This window comes from Macrotis lagotis, chromosome 5, assembly GCF_037893015.1.
Source record: "Macrotis lagotis isolate mMagLag1 chromosome 5, bilby.v1.9.chrom.fasta, whole genome shotgun sequence".
In the NCBI taxonomy this organism is placed as follows: domain Eukaryota; kingdom Metazoa; phylum Chordata; class Mammalia; order Peramelemorphia; family Peramelidae; genus Macrotis; species Macrotis lagotis.
In genome coordinates this window covers 175,401,490-175,425,012 of record NC_133662.1, presented here as the reverse complement: position 1 = coordinate 175,425,012, position 23,523 = coordinate 175,401,490, and the positions used below count along the sequence as shown (strand labels likewise).

Here is a 23,523-nt window from a genome sequence, read left to right as displayed (position 1 = left end):
TTTTGAAAAGGACTTGTCCTTCCTCTCTGTGTTGTCATGGTGTTTAGAATTTCTGGACAAATGCTAATTCAAAAATTGCAAATTAACTTTTTTCTGAATATATCTTGTAGATTGGTATTGTAGGGTGGGTTGTGGACTATCTTTTATAAACTAAAGTTGAATATTTAACCACAGATACATAAGGTAGGAACTATAATGAAATCTAGTAATTGTGTTTTCACCAGCTTCTCTATTTTGCTTCCATTTATATTGTTTTATTAATTAAAATAGTTTTTAATGGTTGATAAACAATATTGGATGTAGAAAGCAAAATACATATTATGAAATAGAATAAGCTATTGACTTCATTAAAATTTCAGTTGCTTCTAATTAAATTAAGTAGATTGACAACAAGGGGAGTGGTGAGAAGAAACAAATAGAGAAACACTTGTCTTAATGTTTATTGATTAACATATCTGCCCCTTCAATTTGGGACTTTCAATTCACCTGAAGCACAGAAGAAATTCACCTAGCTCCACTTAGGCATTAAATTGGCTGAAGTTTGATCCAGTTAATAATTTTATCATGCTGGACAGAGAAGTTGGTGTTTGTTCACTGAAATGTGAAGAATGAACAGGCTCAATTTGTGTTAAAGGGTCTTTGATAGAGTTAGATCATGTATACTCTACAAAGAATCCATTGTTGAGAGACATCAGAAATGCATTGAGAACTTGAGAAGTTAAAATATGGATCAATCCCCTGCAGTATGTAGTTTTACCCAGAAAATCTGTCTGAGCTAGTACCAATATCCTGATACCAGGAGTGACAAAGATAGAAAGAATAATTAATACTTAGAGAACATCAAAATAGATTTTGAAAGGTTGGAGTGATGATCCCAAACTACCAACAAAAATAACAAAGATATTCTTTACATTAAAAATAAGCTTCAAAAGTACAGAATGGGGGACATCTGGCTTAACAGCTGGTTATAACCAGATGCCTAGAGCTTTGAATTGACTGCAAAAAAAAAAAAATAGTTCAGCCTTGAGCTACATAAATATAGCTATAATATCCAGGAAAAAAAGGAGTTAATTGTTCTGTTGGGTTCTCTAGTGATCATACCATGAGATTGTATTCTTCTCTGAGAGATGACTTTTAGGAAGGACATTAGCAAACTGAAGGGCATTCCAAGGAAAGTGGACAAGATGGTAAAGTTATCTGGAAACTCACAAAATGGTTAGCTTGGAGAACAGTGAAGATTAGAAGGTGGAAGAGGGATTAAATTATTTTATGTAAATTCAGACAATGGAACTGGAACCAAATGATGGACATTTTTCAGAGTTAGGGTTTGGTACAAGGGAAAACTCTTAAAAATTTGAGCCCTCCAAAAACAGAATTGAACTGCCTTGTAACATAGAAGCTCTTCACAAGAAATGGTCAAGTTAGATGATCTATCTGTTTTGGAATGATAAGAGTAAAGGAGAATATAGGATGGAAGGTTCTTTTCTAAATACCCTTCTAGTTTGGTCACTGTGACTTAGGCTGGTATAGTAAGCAAGAGCTTCATCTTGATGATAAAAGCAACAATAATTTTGGCCCTTCATTCTTTCAATATTCAAATTTCACCATGAAGAAAGAGAGACAGCAAAGGTGGTATAGTGGATAAAATGCTAGGAATACCTTCCTGGAGTCAGGAAGATGCCTCAGAATTTGACTTCAGACCCTTAATAGCTGTATGACCCTGGTAAATCAATTAACCCTGTTTGCCTCAGTTTCTTCATCTGTAAATTGATCTGGAGAAGGAAATGGCAAACCACTCTAGTATCTTGCCACGAAAACTCCAAATGGGGTCAGGAAGAGTCGGACACGACTGAAGAACAAGAAGAAAGACAGTCTAGAGGAAAATGAACATGGAAGATATGCCAATGCCAGATACCAAATTATCACCAAAAAATATTTATAAGGCTACTTGATCACTGATCTCCACATGTCTATACTACAAATAATGTTGCATTGAAACCATGTAAAATAAATGCAGGATCCACTCAGCAGCAACAGACTTATGAAAATGTTGTTTCTTATTTTGCTATCTCAAGAAACAAAGTCATATTTAAAATGATCTTAATCCTTTTCTAGATTATGGAACCATTTGGTAATGGTGAAATCTGGGAACTTTCTCAGAATGTCTTTTATGTTCAAAACAAATTACATAAGATTATAAAGTAAACCATTTAAATTGAATTAAAAATTGATTTTTTTTTAAGTTCATAGACCCCAGGTTAAAAACCTCCATTAACAGGCATCATGTTGGGGCAGCTAAGGTGGCATAGTAGATAAAGCACTGGCCCTGGAGTCAGGAGTACCTGGGTTCAAATTTGGTCTCAGACACTTAATAATTACCTAGTTGTGTGGCCTTGGGCAAGCCACTTAACCCCATTTGCCTTGCAAAAACCTAAAAAAACACAAAACAAACCAAAAAAAAAAAGGCATCATGTTTGGGCAGTTAGGTGACACAGTGGCTAGAGCACTGGCCCTGGAGTCAGGAGTACCTGAGTTCAAATCCGACCTCAGACACTTAATAATTACCCAGCTGTATGGCCACTTGACCCCTTGCCTTGCAAAACAAAAAACAAAAAACAAAACTAAAAAAAAGGCATCATGTTTAAAAACAAAACTAATATCTAAATAACTCTCCCTACAAAGTACATTCCCCAAAGAGTTAAAAACATCTAATATAATTGCAGTTGATAGTACCAAGCACTTGCTAGTTTTGTAGCTTACTAATTATTAATGGGGGGGGGAGGAATCATACTTCTCGCCAAATCATTTGGTATCCAACTTGTCCATTGTATCTTACCTGAGTCTTTTTGCTTTTTTTTTAGTTTTCATTCCTGGGATATATTATTTTTGGTTCTCCTTCCTTGAGTCTCTCATATTTTCTTACAGATTTTTCTAAGTTTATCTGAATTCTTCACACTGATCATATATAGTGTTTACTTTATATAGCGTTTACTTTAAATGAAAAGTACATGTATAAAGTGCTACTTTTATCACTGCTAAAACTTTAGAAACTTTATCTTATTGGATCCTCATAATAACCATGGGAGGTTGATGTTATGATTATCCCCATTTTATAGATGAGGAAACCAAGGCAAACAGATTAAGTAACTTGCTCAGGGTCACACAATCTAGTAAATGTCTGCAACTGGATTTGAATTCATGTCTTCTTGACTCCAGGCTCTATCTACTGAGCCAAGAAGCAGCCTCCCATCAGCCCCCTCATTTTATTACATTTATAGATCAAGGTTCAGCCATTACTCAATATAAGATCGCATATTTTGGTTTTGGTTTTTGTTATTGCAAACTATTTCAGTAAATATTTTTGTACATAGGAGTTATTTTTTCACATTGTTCACTTGGGGGTGGGGAACAGCATAAACTTAGTGGACTCACTAGATCAGAAGTTATGAACAGAGTAATAATTTTTCTAATACAATTCCTTATTGCTTTCCCAATCCCTAGCTCTACTAACAATAAATTAGCAAGTCTGTTTTCCTAATTTTTTTTACTATCTCTTGAAGTGTTGCTTTAAAAAAAAACATTTCATCTGTTTATTAAGTATTGCCCTTGCCCATGGCCTCATGGAACTGTGAGGAGATTTTTTTTAAAAAAGAATGAAAAGATGAATTCCTGCTGAAAGTCTAGCTTGTGAAGTTGTGTAAATGAAACTATCTGAATGCATTCCATTTACCTTGCAGATGGGAACTGTTTCAAAGGAGACACATTAATACAGAGTTTATAAAACCAGAAAGGCAATTCAAAAGAGAGTCGTAATAAAATTATACCACTCATTTTATAACTCATTATTGCTTAACTTTAAGCCCCTTTGAACTTAATCTTCACACAATAGGATATCAAACATAAATTGACATTTTCTTTGCATATGGATTGTCTCCCAAATTAAAACTACAGTCAGTAATTGGACATTCATACAAGCTTTGAGCTGTCCACACCTCTCAAGTTAGTTAAGCCCAAATGAGATACTATTTTTAAAAGTGCTTAGTATAGGTCTTGGGACAGTAGGTGCTTTATAAATGCTTATTGTCTTCCCTTCCCCTTGATCATGGAAAGACCTTTGAAATTATCTACCCCTCTTTATATTTAATGAGTTTAACTGAGTGAATTTTAACTCATTTTAACTTAACTCCCACATTTTCACTCATTCAACTGTAACCTAGTCTGAGTGAGTCAATAACTTGCTGAGGTCATGCTCAGTCAGAAAGAATGATGGTAATGGAAGTCCCCAGAGAAGAAAACTGAATTTGACTGCATACATATGTTATTCAATGAGTCAAATGGCAACCTCCATTGACTTGAAAATGATTTTTTTGTTCAAATGGGAATTTCTGCTTCTCACACTGCCCTGCCTTACCACTTTGTAAAAGGAGTTGTTGAAGTTTTCTCACTATTTTTGTATCAGGGCATTTCTAAGTTTTGGAAAGGTCTTATCTTCCAGATATTTTAAATGTGTTAAAAGTTGCTGAAGTGGCACCTTTGGAAGAAAAGCAAGAATGTTCAGAAACAGCCCTGACATTTTAAATGATTATGAAAGGTCAGGCAACCTAATCTTGGTGGTAGTAGGATAATCCTACTCAAACTAGCTTTTGTTTAAATGTAGGTGTGATAATATGGGGATTAATACATTATCGACTATATTTACTGCCCCAATTGCAAACATCCCAGTACCATAATCAGAATTTCTCCTACTTTAAATTACTTTTTAAATTCTTAAGTACACAAGGAATCTGGTGCCTTTGGAATGTGACTGTTCCAGCAATGCATAGCTCTGGTAGCTAAGGATAAAGCTGATTACTTTGTCCATGAAGATTTAAAGGGGTAGTATATTTCCTTTCCTATACAGTACGGGGTGGAAGAGGGAAAGGTAGATAGTCTATATCTTTTTTTCCCTATTAAAATGATGGTGACAATATTTTGAGAGTTAATTTAAAATGCTAAAAAAATTCTTCTCAAAGACAAATCTCTAATTTTTATTTAAATAAGTGAGGAGGGGAGAGGGTAAAAAGTAGGAAGTTTGAAAGCTAAAAGTACAAGTATAAATCACATATTACATGTTAGTTGCCCAGTATTTCATTATAAAACTCATTACTTTGCCCTTTATTCTATTCTGCCAAGGCTTGTGGATTTTAGATAATACTTTAGTAATAATTTATAATCAGAATTGATAACTCGAGACTTCAAGCAATTTTTTGCTGAGTTGGAAAATTATGCCTCATCTCATCATTGTCATTATCAATAGAAAGGGTATTTTAGTTTGGGGCTCATTATATCATACTAGTCATAGATATCTTGAATTGGAAGGAGGAAGGTATCTTAGGTAGTAGAACCCAATCTCTTCATTTTAAGGATGGGGGAAACAGCATCCTTGGGTCACACAGCTGGGTAGTAGTAGGTGACAAGACCAAAATTTGAACTAGTAACCCCATCATTCCAAATTCAGTACTCTTTTTTCCTTTCAGATCAATGTCTCTCCATTTGGAGCAGGTGGCAATTCAGACTTTGATTTGAAAATTGCTGGTCCCTTTGACAAGCATGAGTCTGTCAGTCGGCAGCTAATTCAGATGGTGATCAGGTCTTTGGCAGGGAAATAGGGTGAAGGTTACTGCCCTCTTCATGCCCTACAACTAACTATAATAGCAAAACAATTTTTTAAAGTCTGTGGATCCTCAATTTTTTTATTGAATTATTCACATTTGATGGTACAAGCCTTCCCATTTTGAACCCTTTATTTCCCAGAACTGTGATAAAGCCATTGAGTTCAGTGAAAAGGGATCTTTTACCAAGTGAAGTAAGCAGAGCTAGCAATATACATATTATATATTATTACATAGTTATATACACATACATACATATATATATATGCATGTATGCAAAACAATGTATTTGGAAAGGGAAGTCAGAGGTAGGGATAATATAAGTTTACAGCTAAGGATATACAACAGAATTTCAAGGGCAAGAGAATTTTTAACAAATGAAGAGGGGTGGGAGAGAGAAAAGATAGATATTTTTGCTTGAATATAGATATATCAAATGACTACATATATATGTATATCTATTTCTATATTGTTATGCAAACAAAAAAGAAAGGCAATCCCTGTCCTTAAGAAGCTTACATTCTAGTAGGGGGAGAAAAAAGGGGAGTGGGAAAGACTGAAGGTGGCCATATTGAAAGCATGATTTTAAAGTTCAAGTGCTTGGAACAGGACTGAAAGGATAATGTAGGCTGGCTTGGGTGTCTCAAAAAAAAGGCTTGGAAAGAAGAGATGGAATGTAGGATTGGGGAGGAGAAAAGGGACGTGAGCTTGAAGGCCAGTTTGACTGAAACCAAGAGTGGGTGTAGGGGAGTAAAACCAGAAAGACATCTATGTAGATCTATTTAGTGTTTTAGATATGACATATATCAATCTATATATTTTAATGGGGAAAATCAAACATGATGAACTGTATAATGAATACCAGAATGATTAAATTGTGTTTGCTACTGTTAGTTTCAATTTGGGTTTTGAAATGAATAAAAAAATGGAGTCTTATTAATTAGAATTAGGTATTCTAATGAGGAAGAATAAGGATCCTTATTAGATCTGTAGCTTAAGTAACTAAGATGAACAGATCCCTCTAAACTACTGAAAGCAAATAAAAGTGGAATATTAAAATCCAGGATTTATCTATTGTTGATCTTGGTTCTGACATATTGTTTCTGGTCATTTTATAGCTACTGGTATTTCAGTCTTAAATTAAGTCCTTGATAACTCTCATGTGATAGAAACTAATGATTCACTTCCTTATGCTTCAAATAGAGATGAAGACTTGGCCAATTTTGACATTAAAGTCTTTTTTTTAAGAATTCACTTTATAACTACCAGTTTGGGGGTTAATTGGCATTTCAACTTGGGTAAACTCTACTAGGATTATTTTCTTTTCCCTAAAAAAGCCCCCAGGGCATGAGATTATCTGTACACTCATATGTATAGCAGCACTTTTTAAATCTCCCCATCATAGAGCAATTTATCCCTTATCCTATGTTCAAATGGCCAGATGAGGAACGACCCTCTTTGTCATTCTGACTCTTGTAAATTTGACTAATTACTTGTTAACTTGGTCACTGAGCAATTTATTTGGGGTGTGTTTGTGTGTGTGTGTGTGTGTATATATATATTGTAGTATTCATTATACATATACATATATTTGAGAGAGAGAGGGGAAGAGGGCGAGGGAGAAGGGAGAGGGGAGATGAGAGAATATGAAAGGAGAGAAAGGGGAAACTCTTAGGTGCATCCTAAAAAAGTCTGTAATCTATCACTATTGGCTTGTGTTATCATGCACAATCTGGAGACTACTTTTGTTATTTGCAGTATTTGACTCTGGGACTGGTTTTCTCATCTCACATGTATAACTTTAGAAGAATAATCAGGAGGGAGGTAGGAGGGAAAAACCTGCTTTCCTAAGTCTTCTAGAAAGACATTGTGCAGCTTTTTTGTTAAGCCATCATCAATTTTCAGTGAAAGAAACATAACTTTAATCCACTGGAATGTTTAGAAATTTGCTTGATTTTATTTGTGAATAAACTTTGGTGTGCTGTTTGAATTGTGGTGTTCTGATAGGAAGAGAAGCAATTTTTATCATGCCTAGCACCACCAAAGATATATAATGGAACAAAACCTAAATTCCCTATTTATAGTCATTCTCTTTTCTTTAATGAATTGGAAAATGATCCTTAAATGTTCAGAAATATCAGACTTGAGAATGTAAGCTACTTGTGAGCAAGGAGTATTGCCTTTGTATTTCCAGAATTTAGTACAATATCTTTTTTTTTTTTGACAAGACAATGAGGTTAAGTCACTTGCCCAAAGTCACATAGGTAATTATTAAGTGTCTGATTTTGAACTCAAGTCCTTCTGACTCCAAGGCCAGTGCTCTATCCACTGTGCCACCTAGCTGCCCCAAGTATGGTATCTTGAATGAGTAGGCTCTTAACTTAGCATTGAATTGAATGGAGAACCACTAATTTAGTCCCCAGGCTGTCTTCAAGGAGCAGTGGATTCCTACCATGAAGGAAGCCCCTTGCTCTGAGCTTATATGAATTTAGTTATTCAGAAGTTTATATGTACTTAGGTATTCACTTTCCAATGCGAGCTTCTTGAAGGTTGGGATTCTATTTTTCCCTTTAGATGCAAACTAGGCACTTAATGCTTGTTAACTGACAGAGACTATAACCAAAATGATGGGCATATTTTGGATTAATGCCTTTTACTTTGAAAAAAAATAGTGACCTCATAAGTGGAAACTGAATTTGAGCCTCCCTCTATGGGCCCCAAACCCATAGAAACTGCACACTTGCTCCCCCTCTCCTCCTTAGCAACCTTTGTTCAGAGTCCACAGTATTAAAATTACCCAATCAGCTGCCAAAACTGAATGGTGGGATCCGCTTCAACTTAGAGAAACTGAGCCTCCAAACTTGTCTAGACTAGTCATTTTTCTAAGTTAATGTACTTCCCTGGGTGATTCCAGGAAAAGAAACAATGCTTTATTAGCCTCTGCTTTCAGACTTTTTAATCAGTTTTTTGGAAAAGCAGCTTTGGTCTAGCTATGAATACATTTTCCTCAAATGAAATAATGGCAACTTGGAGTGCCAGTTTTGTGTGGGTGCCAACTTGGCATGATTCTCATCAAGTTTCTAAGTGTAATGTCTGTATAAGTTTTGTAACTCATCTTGAAGTGGATGCTTGGGAAGGACATAACCTTGCCATGGTAGTATCAAACTCCTGGGGTGAGCTAAATATTAGGTCCTTGGTTAATGAACTTTTCTCTGGTTTGTTTTTTCAGATCAATGTCCGTGTTACTACTATGGATGCAGAGCTGGAGTTTGCAATCCAGCCTAACACAACTGGAAAGCAACTCTTTGACCAGGTGAGTTACCTGCATGCTTTTATGAGTCAAAAGGAGAAAACATGGATTTCACTAGATGAATATGTTTCCCTTTTCTTTTACAATTATTACATTCCTGGACAGGAGGTGTTTTCTATTTAAAGATTCTTATACCCTTCAATTAAATATACATTAATATATTATGAGTCTACCCGTACACACACACACACACACACACACACACACACATATATACATAGACATATATATATATTTCCTTCTTTCACAAAAAAGCAAACATTGTGGTCAACTTTGTATGGTAACTTATATGAACAGAAGATTTAAAAGGCAGGTTAGGCCCTGGCATGCTTATTGACATGAGAGTCAGTATGCCCAAAGGGAATACTACCCACTCCTGGATTCTGCATGGTGGAAAAGGGTTCTTTTAACTGAGTTTGAAAATGCAAGCTATCTTCAAGCCAATTTGCCCTCCTTCACCTTATTCATTTCTAGCAGGAGTTCTGAGTTTTGATGGACCTCTTTGGCATTCTGGAGAAACCTATGGGACTCTTCTTAGAATAAGGTTTTTAAAACATAAAATTCATAAGATTACAAAAAAACTAATTATATTGAAATAAATTTATCAGTTTTTTTTTAAATGTGATATAGTTCATGGATCTCCAGGACTCTGAATTGAAGCAGTCAAAATAAATGACAACAGACCTGAAGTTTCCAAGGAAAAGTATAGCATCTCTTTAATTCAATACATTTGAATTCTTTGGTTTCCAAGCCCCTTCTCCAGCATCTTCTGATCTTGCGTGTACCACTCTGTTGTTAAATTCAACAAACATCTATTAAAGTACTTTCTATAGCAAGATGACTTTCCTAAAAAATAAAGGAAATTGTATGACAAATCATTCCCTTTAGAACTTAAGATTGGTAGGAGGAGGTAAAAGATGGCATAGATTTGTATAACAAATAGCCATCTTTAGGGCTTTTGAAGATACAAAGCAAAATGTTTTATGATGTCCAAGACAAGGAAGTTTTGCTGATAGAATAATGTAACATTAATAATAATAAAAGTAAGAAATATAATAAAGTAATATCTTCTGGAAAACATAAGATTTGAATTGGGTTTTTAAAAATGGGTAGAAGTTTAACGGGTAAAGATGACTTATTATTTAAAGCATGAGAATAGCATAGAAAACCATAAGGGAAAGAAAAAAGATTTTTAGGCAGACAGAAAACAATTTAGTGTGGCTGAAGTGAGGAATTCATAAAGGGAAAAAAGTATTTGATAAGGTTGAGAAAGAAAGGTGGTTTCAGATGGTAGAAGATATTGAATAACAAACATGTCTGAATTTCGCTCAGTAGAAAGCCACTGAATGTGGCTGGTTCCGTACTCTGACTTCTACATAAGGAAAATGAGTCTGTCACTGATGTGAAAGATATTCAGGGAGTGTAAGAGTATAGGTAGACAACCTCTATTAGAAGGCTACTATAACAGTTTAGTTGGATAAATTGTGATCTTGGCCCCATTCCTTCTTCTTCACTTTAAAAAAAAAAAAGGTGGAAAGTCCAGCAAACAGGCAAACTTTTAAAATGCCTTCACTTACCTTAGTTGATAAACCTCTTTTGGAAGATAGTGACTTCTCTGGCATTGAAGGTCTTTATATAGACATTGGCCACTTGTCGAGACTGTAGATGAGACAAATGATTCGAGCAAGAGTTGAATAGGATGACCCCTGAGCTCCCTTGTAGTCCAATGATTGTGTGACAAAGTCTCTTTGAGACACTGATTTAAAGCTGGAAAGAAGCTCAGAGATGGATCATTGAGTCTAGCCCATTCACTTGTAAAATATAAATATAGGAAATACATAAATTTATAGGAAACATTCCCAGAATATTTTCAGAAGGTTCCATGATATCCAATATTACTGAGTATGAAGTAATAAATGGGATTCAAATCCACTTTTCTAACTCCAAATTTAATTTTTTCTTTCCCTAGACCATGTTGCTCCTAGCCCTTCCTAATATTTTATTTGTAATGGTGCTTGATTTTAAAAAATTAATAAGGTGATGAGTATTCTTGTGGTAGTTAGGATTAAATGGAGATACTCTGGATAAACTGTGGAGATACTCTGATGCCTCCAAAGGCAGATTGCTCTACTGAGAAGGGCACAGAATTTAGAGTCACGAGACTTAGCTTTTGGTCCTAACTCTGTCATCCAACTTCAGGTAAATCTTTGTACCTCCATTTCCTCTTCTGTAAAGAAGAAAAAAATATATTTCATTATTTCACAAGATCTTTGTGAAGACCAAATGAGATCATCCATGTAAAGTATATTAGTATTGCCAAGCATGAGCTAGTTTAAGTCAAATACGACATGGAGGACAGGTAGAATGATAATATAGTTAGCATTTATATAAATCCTAGTTTGTGCCAAATGGAGAAGGAAATGACAAACTACTTCAGTATCTTTCCCAAGAAATCCCCAGATAAAGTCTGAGGAGTCAGAGAAACCTCAACAGACTGAACAGCCACAAAATCTGTGTGCTGGATACTTTGCAAAGCTCTTTACAAATGTGATCTCATTTGATCTTTGCAATAATCATGGGAGGTAAATACTATTATTACCTCCATTTTACAGTGGAAGAAACTGAGGCAAACAGAAGTTGAAGGAACTTGCTCAAGGAAGGTCATATAGCTAACAAGTGCCCAAGGCTAGATTTGAACTCAACTCTATCCACTGTGCCAGCTAGTTGCCTGAAAGAACATTGGACCTTCTTGTCTATGAGAATACTGGACTTAAAAGGAGTCCTGAGTTTGAACTGGGTGAACATGAATGTCTCAGTTAGCCTATCTTGGCCTCAGCTTCTTCATTTGTAAAATGGGGATATGATTGTTATGAGGAGCAATTGATAAGATGAAACATTTTGCAAACTTAAAGACCTCATTAAATGCTGACCCTATGCAGGATAGTAATCTGCATCACTGATGGTCGTGAACTAGAAAGAACTCAGTACATAGGAGCAGAATTCCCCTCCTAGAGCCCCAGCTATAAGACAGGAGACCATGGTAGGTGTAGTCATTCTGGTATTCCTTGCATTTCCTTTTCTGTCTCCAAGACTGGTCCTGGGCTTCCTGGCACATTTCTGTGTCTCTAAGAAAGTGGATCTCCATGGATGGGCCAGCACATCCTTTCTATTCTCATTTGGGACAGTTTTTCATTTCTAGATGGTTATGCTTGAGTAACTTAATAGAAGAAAAGGAATTTTAGAAAGAATAATTTAAATGACTTCTTCTAGCCTAGTGTACTTCTGAATTATGTTAGCCAAACAATTCTGTCTCTCTCTCCCTTGATCCGTAATACTGATCAGTCCAATCTAATCTTATTATTTTATTTTCTAAATTTCTCTTTTTCTGTTCTAAGAGTGACTATAAACTGTTCACTTGCTTTTCATTTGGTGCTATCCTTTGTGTTGAAAGTGAAAATACTTTCTGCCTCCTTGCTTAAATCAGATCATTAACTAGTATTGGATACTTCAGTGGTTTCATTTTTCTCCTCCTAACTTTTTTTTCTAATTTTTTTCCAAACTACTTTACTCTCTACTGGCCTCTAACAAAAAAGACTGTATGTAGAATGCCTTTCAGCTGCACTAGGCAGATATGACTGAATAGTGTTCATTCTTGCTAAAAGTTTTGCCAACACGTTTTAAATGACCTTTTCAGATGGGTGTGGGGGGTAGAGCCAACTGGGTCTGGCTCTAATTGCATGGTCTATAGTGCCTTCTTCCTCATTATTGTATTTGTCTCATTTCTGTTAGAAAAGAAACAAAAACAAAACAACCTTGCTGCTTCTCCTTTTTTATTCCATTATTCCAGCATCACTCTTGGATTATAGGACAGTCCCATATGCTGTTTCCTGCCTTTGGCAGGTGACTAGTGATGGCTACTGCATGTCTCATTGAAGCGCATTGTCATTCTTATTGTCACCACCCAGTCATGGATGTCCAGAGATTGATCTTACTCCCTGGCCATCTGCACAAGCTCACCCCTTCTCCCTTGGCAGCATGGTACATATCTACGTTGATGTAAACATACCAAAATAGAAAATCCCCTGTTTGGCTTTCAAAGCCCTTTATAGCATGGCTTTCCTACCATTTTAGTCTTCCCACACCTTTCTCAATCATCTGCTCTGGGAATCCAGTGATGTGCTGTCACAGAACTCTATTCTCCCTCAGTTCTGCCTCTTGGCTTCTGTAACTTCCTTCAGGTCTCAGCTGATGTCATACCTTCTTCAGGAAGCTCCTCCAGTCCTCCTTAATCTTAATGCCCTTCTTCTGAAATTTATCTCCAGTTTATCCCATCTTTAGTTTGTTTGTACATCCTTATTGCACCATGTTTTCCCCATTAGATTGCCAACACCTTGAAAATAGGGCATTTTTTTGTCTTTCCTTTACTGGCACATAGCAGGCATAGATAGATAGATAGATAGATAGATAGATAGATAGATAGATAGATAGATAGATAGATAGATAGATAGATATTTTACTCTCTTCTTCAAAATAGAAAGAGATGGGATGATGTATGTTTTGTCCATAAACTAGAGAAAACACTGCACTCAGATTTAGGAGACTTGGTTTCATCTGATCCTGTCACTAACTAATTATTTCCCTGAGCTTCACTTTCCTCAACTTTAAAAGAGTTAGGGGGCCTTTAAGTTCCCATCCAACTTCTTTCCATTTTCATTGTCCAAATAGTGGGAATATCATCTTGGAGTGTGTTTTAAGCTTGTGAAAGAGAGAGGGCAGGAAAAGAGAATCTCATTTTATAAGAGCAGCAGAGAAAATGAAATCCACCAGAAAGTAGCAAACCCCAGTAGGTTAGTCCAGAATCTTATAATGGCATGGGACCAGATATAGCGAACAAAAAAAAAAGGACTTGTCCTCTCATGAAATTTGTGCTCAGAATAGAGAGGGAGCAGGTGTAGAGAAGTAATGAAACCAATATCAGTGTGTGTGTTTTCCATTTCACCTTCTCTCCAAGGCCCCTTTTGGCTTTAAGCCAATTATAGAAGAAACATGGACTTTTTTTTAAGTAGAAAAAATAAATAGTGAGAGACTAAGGAGTAGTGTATTATAGGGGGAAAGCACCAGAGTTTGAGTCATAGGACTTAAGTTTGAATTCAAACTCTGCTTCAGTTATATTACCTGTAAAATAAACAGGGTGGGTTTGAACAGGATGACTTTTTAAGATCTAAATCCAGCCCCTAAGTCCATAGTTCCAAGCTGAGAAATTTTTTCTTTTAGTACTTTTCTTGAAAGGTGATAAAGTATAATTTTCTTTTTATCTGGTATCTTGCAAGCCATCATTCACATTTCTCTGGTGTCTGGAGCTGAAGTTAAACAGCACAGAGAAATTTGCCTTGGATTTCATGCCTATAGAAATCTTAGTCTAGTGGTTCATTTACTTTCTTCACTGGTCTGCTGAAACTTTTGATTGTGATAATGGTTTCTGAAACCTCTTTCAGAATTCAGGAACTGCATACTGGCCTAATTGGTCACAGTGGAACATTCTTTTGTGGCATTAGTGCTGAACTTGGACAGAAGATTCAGAGACTAGTCTCAGTCCTGACCTTTACCTAGATATGGATCTGCTGGCAATTTTTTTAACCTTTAAATCTCTAGCATTTATATAGTCCTTTAAGGTTTGCAAACCACTTTACAGATATTATCTTAGTTAATCTTTATGACAGCCCTTTGAGGTAGACTATTATTATTCCCATTTTACAGATAAGGGAAACTGAGGCATAGCAGGTTAAGTAGCCCAGCTAATGAGTGAATGAGGTAGGATTTTAATTCAGGACTTCCTTATTCCAAGTCTAGCCCTTTTTTGCCACCAAACTGAGTGGCAGCCTCAATTTCTTTACCTGTACAATTTGCTCCTAATGTCCTTATATACAACCCACTCATTGGTAAAGTTTTATAGTATTATTGTTATTATTATTAAGAGTATTATTATCATTATTATCCTCTTCCTCTTTCTAGTTACAGTATCATTCTATGCCAGATTCTAAACATACTTCATGTTTCTACTTAAATCAAGTTGCAAAATCCAACCATCTCTTAAAATAGTTACCAAAGCCTGTTGCAGACTCTGTCTCCCTTTTTTACAAGCATATTATGAATATATAGCCTTAGTGAACAAAAAAGAAAGAAAGAAAAAATCCTTATGTTCCTGGGGCACACACAGGTACAATCCTCCCGTCTTTTAACGAATACTTTTGGAAGTGAACACTTAAGAATTCCTGTACTGTTTCCTAGTTGGAATGCTCTGCAGCATCATATTATATTGGATGACTCTCTTGAAGACTTGTGATATAGAAAAGGCTTTTAGAAGCCTTTGCTAGAGGCTTCTTTATTTGAGATGTAGTACCAAGCTGAAAAGGATGATTTCTCGTTAAGAAAGTCATCACCACTTGAGCTGCAGGGTGGTGACTTGTCTACCTTGGCCACTCAGTAGGCCACTGCCTACTGAGTCTAGAAAAGTTTATAGTCTCTGACAGAGGGACTACCCAGAGTTGGCAATCGTTACTGATTTTTCATTCATTCTTAAAGGTATCTCTTTCCTTTCTCCTGATATGACTAAAATATTGTTGGAAACCAGGTATGAGGTCAGATACAAAGGCATTGCCACTTGCAAGAAAGAGAAACTTCCTTGCTAGTTTTATTTATTATTATTATTATTACTAATAATACTACTAATAATAATAATAGTTAGCATTTATATAGCCCTTTAAAGTTTGCAAAGTGCTTTACAAATTGTTTCCATTTTATAGAAGAGGAAGCTAAAGTAGACAGAGCTTTAGTGATTTGCCCAGGGTCATACAATTGGTAAGTGTTTGAGGCTAGATTTGAACTAGGACCAATATTACATCCACTATGCATCCTAGCTGCCTCATATCACCTACAATTTTATATGGAGTCAAGTGGACCAATTTAATGCAGGAAATGTGCTGTTTAAGGAAGGGATAGAGACCATGTGAGAAAATGGATAGATCTTGAATTAGAATATTCCTCAAATCAGAGGTTAGGTAAATGAATGTGTTAAGTGAAATTTATAGTATTCCGTACCCAGGATACCAAATGGGTAACAAATATGCCCTTGTTTAATAGGCTTAGGCAGGCAGCTATGGCAATCTTTTCCATCCAGTTCTCCAGTATTATGCTTTAATATGTAGCTTGTCAACCTTGGACTCATCCCCAAATGGAGTCATTTTAGTTATCTGAGGCAAATTTCCAGCAACGAATAGAAGCTGTGCTATAGAAAGAAGCTTCTATGGTGTGAATGCCAGTTTCTTCTTAGCTACTTTAAACCCCCAGAGAGAGAATGTTTTCCAAATTTTCTTAACTCTTTCTTGGGTAATTTTGCTCTCAGTTTCTGCAAACCTTGATGCTTGTTGATTTTAATTGATTTGAGGGAGACAAGGTAATTAATTTTGCTTTGATTGTTGTTTTAGAATATTGAGTCATGGGAACTCTTGTTTCCTAGGAATGGGAAGGACTAAGTATTAGAGGAAAGAGAAAATATTATAACAAGACTCCGAATACCTGACTACTAATTAGTAAGGCTTGAAATAATTTTTTTTATTCAGAGGTTATAGGAGGCTGATGCATTGATTAGGCGTATGTATTTAGTATTCTTGAAATCATTCACAAGTATTGACTAAGTTCAGGGTCCATTTTATGTAAATCCGTTTGTAAATTCACAGTTTCATTCTTTCATGAAGTAGATAATGTGAATTAGAAAAAAATGTCTTGGGTGAGGCTAAGCAAACAACAGATAAACAACAAGAGATAAACTATTGTGTGTGTGTGTGTGTGTGTGTGTGTGTGTGTGTGTGTGTAGGATTATCATAGAACTATGCTATATTCTGTAATTTAAAAACAAAATGGGGCAGCTAGGTGGTACAGTTGAGAGGGCCAGACCTGAAGGAAGGAAGATGAATCTTCCTGAGTTCAAATCTGACTTCAGACATTTAGTAGAGCTGTGAAAAGTCACTTAAACTTGTTTGCCTTAGCTTCCTCACTAGTAAACTGAGCTGAAGAGGGACATAGCAAATCACTCCAATATCTTTGCCAAGAAAACCCTATGGGTCACAGAGTTGAACACAACTCAAAAACAACAGCAAAATTGTAAAAATAATCAACCCCAAATATTATAAAGGAGAGATATTCACAAGTCTCCAGAGGACAGAGGTAAGAAGAGTAACCAGTATATAAGCCCAGGTAGTTAGAAAGTGTGGTCAGAAAATGAATAACTAGCAAACCATATATGTGAACTTGGACACGGTACAAAGTTACAAATGAATGCTCTTCACATGTTCATTAATATGGGTGTTAAGGAGAGTGTGAATGTTTCATATTTGTCTGTTAAGAAATAATTCAGTTTTCATGTATAAGTGATAACACAATTCCTGCCTACACAGTAAGCAATAGGGAAGGAAGAATGGGAGAAAGAATTCAGAACACATAAAAAAATTTTCAATAAATGCTAAAAATGAATAATATTTTAAAAAATAATCTATAAAATTTTTTAAATTTTTTAAAAATAATTTTTAAATGACTTAGTTTGAACAATCCTAAGTTCAAACTATGTGTTTTAATGAGGTCTTTCTTTTTTTTTACATAGCCTCTTTACATTTTAGAGCTAGCAGGCATCTTAGGGATTATAAGCACCTCATTTTGTAGATGAAAGAAGAAAATTTACTCAACATTACACAAATACAGCAGATCATTAGCAGAGCAAATCTTAGTCATCATTATCATTAGTGGCAAAATTGGAAAATTATTTCCTTAAGGAATAATTCTTGGGGTGGCTATGTGGCACCGTGGATAGAGTATCAGCCCTGGAGTCAGGAATACCCGAGTTCAAATCCAGCCTCAGACACTATAAGTTTATAATGATTACATAATGTCTGTTGACCTAACATGATAGATCACATACTTTAAAATGCTTTATGAGATAAAGGAACATTAATTACTACTGGAGTATGTCACAGAATCATACTTGCAGAGGACCGTAGAGATGACTTAGTCTTCTTGCTTCACATTGAAAATCCCTTCTTGAAAGAAGCTTATCTAATACAATGTGGATGGAAATGGAGTTTTAGAAGATTTTACAATATTTGTTTTCATTTTCCTCCTTTTTTTGCATAGGGTAGAAGAATTTAGGCTGATATATTGTGGAGATGGGGTGGGGTGGAGGTTGGAGACCACAGGACTTTTGAGTCCCAAATGGAAGCTTGGTGTCAGGAATTCATAGATTTTGGGCTAGAAATCCAAACCCTCATATTGTCAGATGAGGAAGTTGTTGCCCAGAGAAGTTAATTAACTTGCTCAGAGTTGCCTAGGTAGCAAGTGACATAGCTTGGATTTCCTATAAGATTTAGCATAAGTACATAAAGTTAATAGTCTACTTTTATATTCAGTGGATTCAAGAATTATAATTGAATCTCCAGCAGTGGTGTGGCAGTTAGGTGGTAGAGTGGATAGTCTCCTAGCGGTGTGACCCTGAGCAGGTCACTTAACCATGTTTGCCTCAGTTTCTTCATCTGTAAAGTGAGCCGGAGAAGGAAATGGTAAACTGCTTCAATATCTTTGCCAAGAAAACCATATGGATATTACAGACGTGCTGTACTTGGGGTTATAAAGAGACAGACATGGCTGAATGAATGAACAAAAACATACCAGACATGGATAAAGCACCAGCCCTGGAGTCAGGAGTACCTGGGGGTTTTTTTTGCAAGGCAAATGGGGTTAAGTGGCTTGCCCAAGGCCACACAGCTAGGTAATTAAATCTGGTCTCAGACACTTAATAATTACCTAGCTGTGTGGCCTTGGGCAAGCCACTTAACCCCATTTGCCTTGCAAAAAAAAAAACCTAAAATTAAAAATTAAATTTTTTTTAAAAAATGCCAGACATTGTTGGGTTAAGCTTTTTTTTTTTAATAAATATCATCGTATTTGATCCTTACAACCCTAGCAAAATAGGTTTTTATTACCTCCTTTTGAAGAGGAAACAGGCAAGAAGAGCTTAACAGCTTTACCCAGTGTCTGACTGAGACAGATTTGAATTTAGGTTTTCTTGATTCCATGCCTAGTATCCTGTACACTGCCTTCACAGAGATGTCTAGAGCCTAAGAAGTGCATCCAACCAGTGTGTCAAGAGTTGGGACTTTTAAACTCAGGATTTCATGGCCTCAAGATCAGCTGTATCTACTATGCCATTCTGCTTCTCAGACAGACAGAACAACAGAATTAATACCCCAAAAGATCTTGATGTTAGTTGGATAGACTAAACCTACCAAGATGAAATTATTTAATAAGGATGCAATTTGTATAATTGTTCAAAAAAAATCACATGGATAGATATTGAGGGAGAAGGTCATCATAGTTAGGGAGTACAGAAGGAGATCAAACATCATCTTTGAAACCTGGATTTTTCTTCATTATCCTTTTCACTTTGGGTTCCTATGAAATTAAAAAAAATACAAGTCTAAATTCTATGTCATAGATAGTGGGTACTACCGCAATCTAAAAGAAACCACAAAATATTTGATGGTCCCTCCAGAAAAATAGAGCAGCTTTTGAGATTGTCAGCAGCATGTATTCAAAACCCAGACTGATTGACCATGGATCCCATTTTCCAAATTCAATATATTCATATATCATATGAATGGATGTCCTGCACTTAACTCCCCTCCACCCCAGCCATTCATATATACAGTAGTAACTGGCAAGACACTCCCTATGAATCAAATTGCAAGAGATTTTCTTTTCTTTAAAAGCACCATAAAGAATTTTTTAAATGACTCATCAGGCTAATGAAGAACAGGCCCTTACATTAAGTAAAGATTAAATCCTTCCCCTCCTCCACATCATGATATGAAGTTCCTGGTACTGAATGGTCATTATTTCATATCCTAGGAACCTAGAAGCCAAAAATCTGCCTGTCATCTCTTGGTGAATATAAAAAGCAAGCTTTCTCCTAACCCTTAGCATCACCACCATCTGTTTCTTGACTCTCAGACATTTGCTTCTTCCCTTCTCTATCCTTAGCTGTCAGATTCCTGGACTGACTGGTTGACAGACAGTCACAATCAGAATTGTACAAGGGTTTCTTACACCAGTGTAGCAATCAAGCTAGTCAGACAGGTTATTCCCTTGGGAATTGGAGTAACTCTAGGAAAACTGTATCATGTGATGACTAACTGGCATTTCTATCCATTTGGGAAAGATATCCCTCTAAAATTGAATTCTACATTTGTATTTCCAGGTGGTTAAAACCATTGGCCTTCGAGAAGTGTGGTACTTTGGCCTCCAATACGTGGATAATAAAGGATTTCCAACCTGGTTGAAACTTGATAAAAAGGTAAATGAGAGTTAACTATTTACAGATTGTTAACTTGGGCGTGTTGGTTTGCTGATTTAACATTCACTGTTGATGAAGGAAACCTGAGCACTTTATTCTTCTAACCCTTCTCCTTTTCATATGGTCTAAATGTTTAAAAAAAAATTAGACTTGCAGATTTCCAAAGAACTGGGAGTCCTGGGAACTAGTATTTTATGTATTTTAATTCCCTGCAGTAATGGTGTTTCTTAGTACAAGTATTATTTGACCTTGGGGTTGTTGGTTGGTTTGTTTGTTTGAATTAGAATGTACTGATGAAGCTAATTTGCTTCTGGGAAGATTAAAAAAGCAACAATTAGGTTTTTTAAAAAGAATATTAACTTCATGCCTCTTTGCTCAAGTTGGCTTAATTATCCCCAAGGGCTTAAGAAGAGTTGTTCTTATTTTTTAGCAGGTCTGGGATAAATATTAATATGAATGTTTTCCCCCTGAATTATTTCTTACGGTGCAAATCCATTTTCCTCCACTAGCATATTTCCTCAAAGTTTAGCATAATATATCATATTGGAATTTGACCCACCTATGTGCAGCATGGTAGAAGAGGAGTCATTTGGTTTCAATATCAAGTTCTAGAATCCAGGGACAAGCTGTCCACCTCTGCCTAACTTGCTGGGCATTTCTCATGATGTTAGTGTTCTGGGAGAGCTTCCAAAGTAGGGCTTGTCTTTGGATCTTGAGGCCCCCCTCTCTTGGCCTTGATTTCCACATCTGTAAACTAATAGCAGTTGGACTAGGCTAAACCCTTTAAAGCTCTAAGTCTATGATCACAATTTAGAAGTAAGGGTTGACTGATAAACCAGGAGACACAGGTTGGTTCCTTGATGAATTTGTAGAAAGACAAACTGACTTTTTACCTGCTTCTTTTTGCTTAATATATTCAAAAATCCTTTTAAAAGATCTTTTCCAAAAAAAAATCTAATCTTAGGTGTTTGAACATGCCATTATTGAACAGTGTTCTGAAATTTAGAAGTTTATTGTTTGAATTTTAAGTGGGTTTGTTTTCTCTCATCCAGGTTTCTGCTCAAGAAGTCAAGAAGGAGAGTCCCCTCCAATTCAAGTTCCGGGCTAAATTCTACCCAGAGGATGTTCCTGAGGAACTGATCCAGGACATTACCCAGAAGCTTTTCTTCCTACAAGTGAAAGATGGGATCCTCAGTGATGAAATCTACTGCCCTCCCGAGACCGCAGTGCTCCTTGGGTCCTATGCTGTACAAGCTAAGTTTGGCGATTATAATAAAGAGACACACAAGACTGGATACCTCAGCTCTGAACGTTTGATCCCTCAAAGGTAAAATCCCAGGCTACACCATCCATTTACCATTCATTATCCATTCATTCCTTTTCCTCATCCTGCACATCCTGTGGTATCAGAAATGGTATCAGGAGTGATAGGGTCAGGGGCTGGCTAAAATGAGCCACTCTGGACTTTTGACCATCCCAGCCTACAAAGTGTACTTTGTGAAGAGATTGATGACTGCTTTTCGCATAGTTTCAGGTACTGGAAGGAAAAAATAATTAGAAAGAAAAAAATAGAGGATAGAGGGTAGGAAGTGGGTGTAATCTTCTCTTCTACTTATCAATGAATGTGTTGAATCTCCTGAGATATAAATTCCTGAATGGTGGAGTATCCCTACTGCCAGACACAGTCCTTTAATCCCTAGTTAATACTTAATAAATGTTGGTTTGAATTAAACTTAGTTGCATTTCTTCTAAATGACTAACATTCTGAAATAAAAATGGTGGGCCTCTTAAATTGCTATTTAGCCCCATGTTCATTTGCTTTACTTTGTCTAAGTATTTCTTTCCCCCACCTTGCTCATCATGTGTGTGTATTTTATTCCCTCTTCTCTACTGAGGGGGAAAAAAAAGACAATGGAGAAGATTAAAGATTTTCTACAGGTTTGGGCTGACAAGCATAAATAGAGATCTAAACTTATGTATTTTTGTTTTGACTCCAATGCAGCATGTTCCAAGGTAGCAATAAAAGCTTAGACTTTTATATGAGTAAGGATTTTTTTGGGGGGGTGGGGGAGAAGATAGGAAGGAGAAGCAGATTTCAGAGCTTTCAGTTCCTCTAATTAAAAAAGAAACAGAGAAAGAAAAGAGAGGAAAGGACAGGGAAAAGAAAGAAAGAAATGCTAGTTTTCCCTTCTTTTTCTATTTCAGAGTAATGGACCAACACAAACTCTCCAGAGAGCAGTGGGAGGATCGGATCCAGGTGTGGCATGCTGAGCACCGTGGGATGCTGAAGTGAGTGCTTACTTGTAGCCCAAATTGGTATTTAGGTCATCTCCAGCTCTTCCAGTTAATCTTCTTTACCATGTGACTTCAGTTAGAAATCTCAAAGTAATTAGCTCTAGGAGGCTCTTGAACTGTTTTTCCAGTCCTAATGCCTATTAAGGTATTAAAATTTTTAATGTAACTGGTGGGGCATTTGTTTTTGTTGTGGGTTTTTTATTTTTCATAATTAAATTATAGTTATAGCCTGGGGATCAGCCTTTACATATAAGCCTAGGAAAGCTCCTTCCCAGGCTGCCTTTTCTTTCTTGGTACTTTTTTTTAGGAGAGGAAAAAAAAATCTAAGCATCTCAAATAATACAGAGACTGCTCCCCCCCCAAAAAAAAATCTACCATTGTTGTCTTGTTTTTTTCTCTGCACACATGGTATTGGTTTCTCATGAATGAAATACTAGGTATTTTGGGTTATTGGAAGAGGCAGAACCCTTAAAAATACATTGATCTTAGAGAAACAAAAAATGTTGTATGGTGGTGAGAAATCCAGGCATCAGTGTACATTTAAATAAGTCTTACTAGAGTCTTTTGTTTCTATAGTTCAGTCTTTTCGGTAAATCTCATCCTCACCATAACAAAAAAAAAAGGTTAAGCAAAAAAAAAAAACACCCCCTATAGCGACCACAACATTCTAGACAATGTTCTTTCAAATGATTGTGCTGCTTTGTTTCCTGATATAATTTCTCAACTGAGTGCTTCTTATTTTCATACACTGGCAGCATTGTGATCTTGAATGCTAGGCTCAGAGTCTGTAAGGGTCTTGCTTGTGCCATTCCTGGCAACCATAACTTATTGCTTATGGCACCCTCCTAGATGAACCCATCTGATTCATA

The 23,523-nt window shown here is 36.2% G+C and overlaps 1 protein-coding gene across 2 annotated transcripts in view; it reads left to right on the top strand.

The window, feature by feature from the left end:
- The window catches only part of EZR (ezrin), a 73,690-nt gene that overhangs the window by 26,270 nt on the left and 23,897 nt on the right, over positions 1-23,523 (top strand). For both annotated transcript variants that reach the window (XM_074187946.1, XM_074187947.1), the window contains 4 exons: positions 8,881-8,964; positions 20,264-20,359; positions 21,412-21,686; positions 22,565-22,648. In XM_074187946.1, the coding sequence (XP_074044047.1) occupies positions 8,881-8,964; positions 20,264-20,359; positions 21,412-21,686; positions 22,565-22,648 (539 nt within the window). The remainder of the gene's footprint in view (positions 1-8,880; positions 8,965-20,263; positions 20,360-21,411; positions 21,687-22,564; positions 22,649-23,523) is intronic.